Source organism: Physcomitrium patens, chromosome 7 (assembly GCF_059467195.1).
Source record: "Physcomitrium patens ecotype Gransden chromosome 7, ASM5946719v1, whole genome shotgun sequence".
Classification (NCBI taxonomy): Eukaryota; Viridiplantae; Streptophyta; class Bryopsida; order Funariales; family Funariaceae; genus Physcomitrium; species Physcomitrium patens.
The window spans coordinates 665,494-675,023 of record NC_143416.1 but is presented as its reverse complement, the minus strand read 5'-3'; the positions used below and the strand labels follow the sequence as shown (position 1 = coordinate 675,023).

The following is a 9,530-nucleotide window of genomic DNA, read 5'->3' as shown; positions in this document are numbered from 1 at the left end:
CAATTCTAATACCATGTTATAAAAATCGGATGTATTATGAAAACATGATGGACATCATTTGTTGCAATGAAATGTGCTAAGAGCGAAGAGGATACTTGTGGCTGAATAAGTTACAACTTTTGGTACATATAACATAGAGATTCAACACTAACTTATGAAGAAATCCAAAGGAGCCCTAAATTCTTATTATGGAACAAAGAGATGCTGGTGAGAGGGGTTGAGATTAGGCGTAGGGATGAAAATAGGAGACGCTCCTTTAATGCACTAGAACTCAGTCGAAGAGTTGTGATATGAGAGGATCCGTCTCAGTCGAAGAGTTGTGATAGGAGAGGATCCGTCTCTTGTCAGTTGAAAAAGAAAGAAGCGCTTGCTAGTTGTTGGTCTCTTCATCGCTTGGCTTTGCAACTCCTCGTGACCACGCAATGCATCGGAGCTTGTTACAATCTTCTTCTTTCTCTTCTTCTGCATGCATACGAGGGTCGAGATTCGATCTTGCTACGATATTTTGTATTTGTGTAGCAGTTTGTGAGCCTTCTGTTGTCTGCCGAGGGTTTCTGAATTCCGTAACCGATTTATTAGCTCAAATTCAGGTTTGTTAGGAGTGTGGGGGGAGAGCTGGGGTGAAGATATCGTCATTCAGTGAATTCAAGAGCCATGTCAGTGCATAGATTAGCGATGAAGCAGAACAGATTTGACATTACTAGACCATGGTAGATGATTACAGCCCACGAGTACTCCATCCGAAAGCAAGAATTGTAGTTTTAGATGTGTAGTTAAGGTTATTTCCACGAGTAACCACACAGAGCATGAGTGAACTATGTGAAATCATGAGTGATGAACCTTGTCCCATGTGGAACAAACTTTCATCCGAGCTGCAAGACAGGGTGCTGGCCTTCTTGCCAGTCCTCGCTCTCGTCAATCTACGCACCGTGTGTAAGAGATGGGCGACTCTACCATCTTCACAAAGCTTCAAAATTCTGTGCATGCTGGTCAGCCCTCAACCTTCGTACCTTCTCGTTTGTCGACGAGCACACACATTCTGTGCCGCATATGATCAATCTCTGAACTTGTGGTATGATCTCAACCTCCGGTTTCTGGATCAAATGTGCTTGCCTTATTTGGAATGTCCAAACGGAGAGGTATATCATTCCGTCGAAGCAGCATCTGGAGGTTTGTTCTTCATATGGTCTCACAAAAGCGATGGCGAGCCAAGCCTGTACAGTGTCTGCAATCCTGTGACACGAACATGGCGAAAGCTTCCGAGTTTACCCTATCATATTGTTCCGCTTGCGGTTGCCATGGTTACCGACAGACTCACCTGGAAGTACAAGATATTTGTTGCTGCCGATTCGTCACCGGAGACATTATTGAGCCCCATGGCAATGCAGGCACAATCATCACCATTAACACACCTCATCATATCTTACCCAACAATAAAACTTCTCTGCATCACACAACTAATACCTTACGGAGCACCCATATCGTCTGCTCACATCCCGAGCAATGTTTGCATTGCTATGCTTCTGAAGTTCGTGTTGATCACTCGTGCTGAGCTTTCAGGTTTACGATTCATCCACACGGTGTTGGCAGAGGCTCAGGCTCATGCCTCCACACCTCGACATTGTTTGGTCCTCGGCCATTTGCAACGAAATCATGTATGTGCTCAGCTTCGACCCTTGTGACCTCTGGTCCTACGATTTGAATCGAGATCTCTGGAACAAGGTTGACATACAAGTTCCCTACTCTTTGAGCATGACTTTGTTGGTTAACTGCGGTGAAACATTGTACTTGGTTGGTGAGGTCAGAGGACACACTCCCAGGTGCATCTCGATCTGGCAGTTCAACATGACAGCCAGAACTTGCTCAGAGATTTCTCAGATCCCTCACCCTCTGTTTGAGGACCACGCTTCCGACGAAACTTATCGGATGTGGTCAGCTATTGGACACAGGAATGGCATAGCCTTCAAAAACGGCGTGGTGAGGACGTTGCTATACGATGTTAACCAACGAACTGCCAACTGGCTTCCGGATTGTCGAGGCAATTTTGAATATGACAATGGCTACTCGGTTTATGGTTATTCAACGCCACTGAACTTTGAGGCTGAAGTTTAATCACTCGCTGATGCTCTGTTCGATTGTTCAGATCATTTCTTTCAGTTGCTGGAAGGCACAGCTAGATCAAAACACGAAATCGATTCAGATTTATTCAGCATAATTACAAACGTTGTTGCAGTTTAGGCTGAATGCACCAGGAATGTAACGTCAAGTTCTGCAGAATAGCATGGCACAGATGATACCTATGAATGGATGTGAGCCTCATGACAAGTGAAATTTCCCTGTCTGAGGTTCAGCCACAGCAAGTGATTGTCAAAATGGCAACTCATTTTTTTCAACTTATTGAACATTACGTTATGGTTTCTGGCCCTTGAGAAATGAAGACTTTTCAACATCAGAACTTCCAAACATACAAGAGCGATGCTGGAATGAGAATGAAAACTGCTTTGTCTGAAGGAAAATCAACTGATATGTCACGCAATGGTGATGAGGCTGATATTGTGGTAAAAATTCTGCGAACGCAAGTTCTAGTGGTTCCGACTTGTAATCAGAATTCTTAGGTCTGATATTCTGAATAAAATCATGGCTCCCCTTCATACTTGTCAGTGTCTCCATTCACCAACAAATATCTGTATGCATTGATGGGCAGGAAGAAGCTGAAACATTGAATTTTCAGCAGAACATAGGTGATTAATCCCTCGTGCCAAGTATTCGTGCAAGGGGGAAGTAACTACGAAAAATGAGAGTTCAATACTTCTCAGTTTAATCTTGCATCATACAACAGTATGTTGCCTCAATTATAAACACGTGACCTATGTGTAAATGATTCCTGCCACACTGCTTCATGTTGCTGTCACCACATGAATGCAGATCAGAGGTGGAGACCAAGGACTCGTTTTAATTGTAAGCGATTCTCTCAACTAACCAAGGTCTCAGGGAAAGAATCACCATTAATGGGGAGGAGCCCAGAAAATCTGTGTAGCTTTTATACTGCGTGTAAACGCACAAAAACCGCCAAATCTCCGACCGTAACAGCACTTAGACATTCTATGGGATTTCTACCTTCGTCGATATATCTGCACTAAGCTTAGGTAACAAAAGAGTAATTGCAAGTTGAGTGGTCAGATGTAATCATTACAATATCACAACTTCTCTCACAGGGATTGTTGGGAGCTGATACTGGAACTTCTTGAAGTCATTTGTTTGCACCAGGAATTGGTGTTCTGGTATAATATATAGAAGACCTAGAAAGATCTCATTATTCGTGACTATAGGTTCATGGATCAGCTCATTGATCAGACTACAACTCATCAAGGAGGGAATGGACATTGTATGCAGAAGAAAAATCAATCAGAGATGAATGACCCTCCACAGTTTGGCCAGTTATAACACCAATCCAGAGTCCATCTGATCGCGTCACCAAGCCCCCGCTGAAGCCACTTGGGGTGGTGATGGAACCCCCTAATCGGCCCTTTGTAAAATCGATCTCCACAATCTCCATGTTTCCAGCTTCTATTATTCTACCAGGTCGGACCCTGACATCTGCTATTCTTCCCGCTTCGGATTCCCAGGGCTCCTCGTATCTGCACAAAATAATAGCTTACATGAAAGAACCTTTTAACCTTTGACTGACAATTGAATTTCGAGTAATGTCTACATATCTGCGATGGCGATGTATATCCAAGGGTGCATGAGATGGTTTGGAATGATTACCCAAAGACATAGACTTGATCTCCTCGATTAGCGTCTACAAACAGTTGATGGGAAAGTCTGGTAGGGCCAGCGACAATGCTCAGGAAGGCTAGCGCAAAAGTTTTCTGCTGCGGCCGCACACTGAAGAAAGCTAGTCCAAATGCAGTGCTGGTAAGCATCAGCTTCGCCAGTTGTATCTCTCCTTCGCAATCTTTAATGGCGACCTCCCATCGGCCCTCAACAGTGTTTACGCTTGTCACCCAAGAAGATTTTCGATTATTGGAACCATTGGGTATAAAGAGAACCGCAGTTCCCAGAACAGCTCTGGTTTCTAGGTCGAGCACCATTCCGCAATAATGTCGAATATTCAACCACACCAGATCCTACGTAAAAAGCACCAGACTACGGTTAAATAAAGTCTGCGACACTCGAACAAATTTTTGTGAAAGAGTCGATACTCTAACCTGAAAAACCTTAAAGTAAGCAAATACCTTTATACTGACCCACCTACAGTCTACTATGTAGTGAATTCCTCAACGGGCTTCATAGAAAAATAATTTATGACGAAACAATAATCTTACAATTACTTTATAAAAACTGAAAGTACATACCTCCGGAGCTACAACATAACGACATCTCTCTGCTCCATGCGTCTCCGGCAGACCCAGGATGGATGCAGGAGTAGCATCCTGAAAGCAAAGACAATGAACTAGATCAGCCGGATGAAAGAATTACATACCCGTAAAAACATTTACATTGAAAAGTGATTACTATACGTAACAGGTTCCCTAATAGCAGTTAAAACTCCCACATAATTTGGTGGCATTTTAGATGTTTGGTTTTGAGCACAACATAAGTGCATTCTAAGAACAGAAACATGTAAGAAATTACTGGTAACGTATTCATGCATGAGAGTGGTTGCAAGAAACATCGATGTGAGAACTTGAAAAACTTGGATTGCAGTAAGGAATCCGAGTTCCTACCTTAGCCATCACTTCAAATAATCAAATACTTCTGAAACTTGGAGACATACCTGAAGTTTCTGTCGTTCCTCCATGCGCTCCCGCAAATATGCTTGTCGACCAATGGAAGCAAATTTATAGTTAGAGCGTATTTCACGCACCGATCCATCATCCGACCCGAAAGAATTCAAGGAACTTCTTGAATCTTCTTCAACTGAGGGCTTTGGTAGCTCATTTAGATCAAGGGATTGTGCGGATTTTCTGGAACCACGGTGAGGCAGAGGGGGGGCACTGGAAGCTGAAGGAAGTCCAGATGGTTCCGATTTGGGGTAACCAATGTTAACATGTGAAGTAGGGGGTGATATTGTTCTCGTATCGAAATTGTGTCTCAAGTTTGAACTTTGCAATAACTCATTACAATCAGCAGAGATAGGCTCTGGGGATAAGAAATGCACATGTCTTTTATCAGTCCTCTTTTCCTGTACATTCTGTACCTGACAAAAGAACTACCAGTCAGTTCATCAATCTTTCATTATGTATATCGAAAGGAAAATACTCCCAACGATACACCCGGTGATTGACACGCCCTCAACGTAGACAATGGCACAGACACCGCAAAAAGATTTAAAATCAAATGGATTAAGATTTTAAAAGCTAACTACCCCCAAATCATCCATAGCAGGCACATAAGACTGAAGCTCACCAAAACTTTCTGACTATCTCTACGACCATGACGCTTCACAAATTAACCAATCATACATGATTAGCGACTGACATACCTCGACTACCTTAAGCGCTTCGAATGAAACCGCATATTTTATCAGTTTGGGCAAGGAGCATGCAGATACCATTGCGAGTGTGCTCACAGAAGAGAAGGAAAAAAAATTAAAAAAATTAAAAAAACTGCTTACATATCTGGATGAAGCGCAAAAACGTTTTAACGGAGGTCCTCCACTCTCATTGCCGCCGTCCTCGTCATTTTCGTTTTTATCATCTGGCGTTTGCTCATCGAGGGGGCAAATGTGTGTTATTGAATTTGAGTAAGAACCATCGTATACTCTGCTCGAACAAGGATTGCTTGTACCCGCTGAAGTAGAATGAAGAGGATTATTCCTCCCCCATCCAGATTCGTTCACGGAGAAACTACCAGATTCTGTGAGATGATATTTCCCCCGAACATCCTCTAGTAACTTTTTGTTATCCCCTTGAACGTTGATGGATCCAATTGATTCTTCTGCAGTCTCAAATCGCTGACTGTATGTAGAACCGAAGCTTGAAGACTGGTTGTTATACCAGTGAACAGCACCAAACTTGTCAGTTGGAAGAACGTTAACAGCTCCAAAATTGTCAATCACAGCTGCTGCCAGCGTACATAACTCCTCTGCTGGGCGCCTCTGGTCACTGGAAACTGGTGGTCTCAACAGAACATCACCTGGAGCCTTCAAATTATTGATTGGACGCTGCTCGTCGACTACACAAATACTTCGTTTCCCTTTTTTGTCCTGTTGTGATTTCACCTTCATAATGTTAGGAGTTTGCCAGTACCAATTGTCTCAAATACGATCAGAGATTTCAGAATGCTTCATTAACATTGAACATCTCCTACTGAAATCTTTTAATAAGTGACAGAACAGAGCAATGCATAGCCCTCATCTTTTCATGTCCTTCCCTAGCGTTTTATGCAAACTCGTAAACTTGGTTTTTGCAGAGACGTTTGACCAGTAACGTTACCAACAGTGGGTTAGGAGGGAGATTTTACCCTGGGCTGTTCTTCCTCGTCGTAGAAGTTCATCTGACGCGAGATTCCAACACTGGGGTTGCTCCATATAACTTCGCGATTACATTGTGGAGGAAGTTGTGTCGACGCCAATGAGTAGTCTTCGAAATGCGACCTTGTTGCATAATCAATAATTTGATGTGATCGACACATGAGCTTAAACAGCCCTTGATGCAGAATCTAGAACATTCTTCCGTATTGGAAATAACTTGATGACTAATATATAAAAGAATTAGACTTTAGAAATAGCCATTGCATGATCGAGCATCACCCATCCTGGAGGCTGTAGGCAGAAGTCAAGAGGCAGAATCAATCAAGCTGCCATGGAGCTAGCTATCGTACGATGATCAAGGAAACTTCAATCTTTATATTACTACCAGATTTACTTATTTCGACTCCTACGTAATAATAGAAGGAACAAAGCTTGTATTACTGTAAGTATCCGTACAACTAAATCCATGTCAAAAGGAGATCAGATTGTAAGTCAGGCTTACAGCAGAGTTGAACGTCCACCAGTAAGAAATACGATTCTCTAGCACAACATTATCTCCAACTTCTGCAGGATGGTAGTCCCTAACAAAATTGTCAGTATATCACAATGGGATGAAGAAAACTCTTTTTCTCTAAATCCGATCATCGGGCAAAGTTCCTATCAGTAGTAACAGTAGTAGTAGCAAAACAAGAAATTCAACAGATGAGAAAGTTCTGCAGGTGAACCATGCAAAACATGCAGCGTGAACATAATGCTATGTTGACATGTTTTATTACGGAAGCACGAGGACAGATTTGATTATAAGGACACCGTGCTAGGTCCTGATCGAGGGAACAATGTCTTATCTCCCTCATCAACTCGTATTTTTCCAACAAAAGTCCCCAAGGACAACTTGATCCCATCTGTTGTACTTTCGAGCGTCTAGAAAGCATGTATAGTTTGTATAATTGGGCTACTAGTCGCTTGAGCATTACGGACTTACACTGAAGAGGACTAACCTAGAACAAGCTTTGCAGTCAGTACAAAAACACTGATATAAAAGACGAGAACTAAGCGTGTCACAGAGCCAACGTGGACCTCAGGATGCAAAACCTTGACGTCATTGTTGTTTGAAGTTGGCAGAACAATCAAGTTTTCCTCTTAACATAATATCCGCTCTTCTACTGAGTAAAGTATTCAGGCTGCAGTAAAACGGACAGCGATACCGAGTGCTGATGAAGTTGAACTCTGATCTTGAGAAACAACAGTAGTGTGGTTCTAGAAACCACAAAGAAGAAAAAGTGTCAAACCTACATCGCCTACAGTTCACACGTCCTAGTGAAACCATATGGAGCAACCTTGAGTGGTGTCGAAGCTTTTCTATGCGAAACTAAACCCTGGATCTTCCGAACAACTCTATGCGACTAGAAGGTAGACTGCATGACGATAATCAAAGAGCGACATCAATGTGATACTACAAATTTATCCAAGCAGGTAATCCACTATGAACGCTCATTTTGGACTGATCGCCCTTCTAATCCTACCCCGACGTTGATCCTCTCAATGTTCACCGCTCACTGGCAGCAGCTCATTCTCCTGCTGCACGCCTCTCCACATGCTCATCTCCAAAAAGTGCAAACAAATCAACGAACCTCCACCCTCACAACCTCCGCGCTACATCAATCCAGGAACGGGGACTCACCGAACCGGGAAGCATTCCCGCAACTCTGCTAACTCCCCACTGCAAAAAATCATTAGCAATCAATCACGGCTTCAATTCCATTTGCTTCCGCCTCAGCACCTGTGCATCAAACCTGTGATGAAACCAATAACGATTTCTTCTCTCTCGTTCTCTCTCTTCTTCGCCTATGCCTTCCGTTGACCGCCGGCAGCGTCATCGACATCGCTACGTTCATAATTTTAAGCACCGCAAGTGGCTTCTCCTCATGGGGATTGCAACAGCGATTACGGTCGCAGGGACATGTGTAGTACGCGAGCTCCGATTGCCGTGCAGGAGAACATGATGGATCAAATTGTTGTTAGCGTGGCAGGAGGGTTGATCGAGAGCGGGGGGGGGGGGGGGGGGCAGCGACAAAGATAGAGGTCGTGGGCTGGGCCAGGCAATGGTGGGCCCTGGCCCATGTGGGTCGATGAGTCGGCGGACGGTGTCACGTGGATTCAGCACCATTTTGGAAATGACCTCCACTCCCCCGGATTCCACACGATGGGACCACCATTCTGGCCCAACTCTCGCCCTTGCTGCTTGCTTCATGTTTCCATCACCGCATCATCGTGTTCCGGACACATGCTCCGCTTCTTCAACTCCTTCGAAATCTGCTCTTAATTGGTGGGTCCTATCCGGGCGTCAGGCTTAGATTATTTGACTTCGCCTCCGGTGCCATCTCCGAAACCGAACTGGAACAGTACCCAAATAAAGTACCACTTCTGTGAATAAAAGAATTAATTTAATAAATTAAAAAAAAAAAAAAAAAAAAATGAATTCGTCTTATACATCCTATAACGAAAAATGAATAAATGAGTGAAGAATACTCCGATCTTCTGGAAGGCCTGAGTGCCGCATAAATGATCCGGAGTATTGGAAATAGTTCATCGTGAATTTTCGAAAATAATTTCTGTAGCAGAGGTTCTTCCCCCTTCCGATGCTTAAGGCAGGTCTGTATCAGCTGCTGTTTCCACATGGAGTATTCAGTTAACAAGAATTTGAACCCTAAAGACTTGAATGCGAGACTTATCTGGCATCGTGGTTGACATGAAAAAAATGCGTCAAAGTGGAGGACAGTGTGGATTGTTATCATCACGAAGACAAACATGTGGATTTTGAATGTTGTAAAACTTTGATGGAAAATCCATTTTGTGTAATGAGACCCAGTTGTCAGATTTGGTGCAACAGCGGGCGACATAGATTGTGACCCTACTGTCACAACCGTTCATGAAACGGATAGTCCCTTCATTAAATGAACAAATCCAAAATTCGACGGACTAGTATTCACTTGTCAGTCAAATGGATTATGAATCGACTATGGTATCGGCGCTCAAATATCATGCAAAATCA

General features: G+C 43.3%; 2 protein-coding genes across 9 annotated transcripts; one reads left to right on the top strand and one right to left on the bottom strand.

The window, feature by feature from the left end:
- Positions 1-514: 514 nt before the first annotated feature.
- Positions 515-3,146, top strand: LOC112284421 (F-box/kelch-repeat protein At5g15710). Of its 7 annotated transcripts, none has more exons than XM_073535083.2 (4): positions 515-1,388; positions 1,561-1,655; positions 1,950-2,558; positions 2,705-3,146. In XM_073535083.2, the coding sequence occupies exons 1-3, from the start codon at positions 807-809 to the stop codon at positions 2,110-2,112; spliced, it is 840 nt and encodes a 279-aa protein (XP_073391184.1). In that variant the 5' UTR covers positions 515-806; the 3' UTR covers positions 2,113-2,558; positions 2,705-3,146. The 7 variants fall into 7 exon arrangements, with proteins under 7 accessions (XP_073391184.1, XP_024379964.1, XP_073391185.1 ...); XM_024524196.3 differs by having other exon boundaries at positions 1,806-2,558; XM_073535084.2 differs by having other exon boundaries at positions 1,561-1,722.
- An 86-nt stretch (positions 3,147-3,232) lies between these two features.
- On the bottom strand, positions 3,233-8,507 carry LOC112284420 (uncharacterized). 2 transcript variants are annotated; one of them, XM_024524194.3, is made up of 8 exons: positions 8,160-8,507; positions 6,981-7,042; positions 6,469-6,769; positions 5,621-6,211; positions 4,781-5,197; positions 4,359-4,436; positions 3,769-4,130; positions 3,233-3,638 (listed from the first exon to the last, which is right to left on the bottom strand). In XM_024524194.3, the coding sequence occupies exons 3-8, from the start codon at positions 6,637-6,639 to the stop codon at positions 3,356-3,358; spliced, it is 1,902 nt and encodes a 633-aa protein (XP_024379962.1). In that variant the 5' UTR covers positions 6,640-6,769; positions 6,981-7,042; positions 8,160-8,507; the 3' UTR covers positions 3,233-3,355. The 2 variants fall into 2 exon arrangements, with proteins under 2 accessions (XP_024379962.1, XP_024379961.1); XM_024524193.3 differs by having other exon boundaries at positions 4,781-5,203; positions 8,160-8,505.
- Between the last annotated feature and the right edge of the window lie 1,023 nt (positions 8,508-9,530).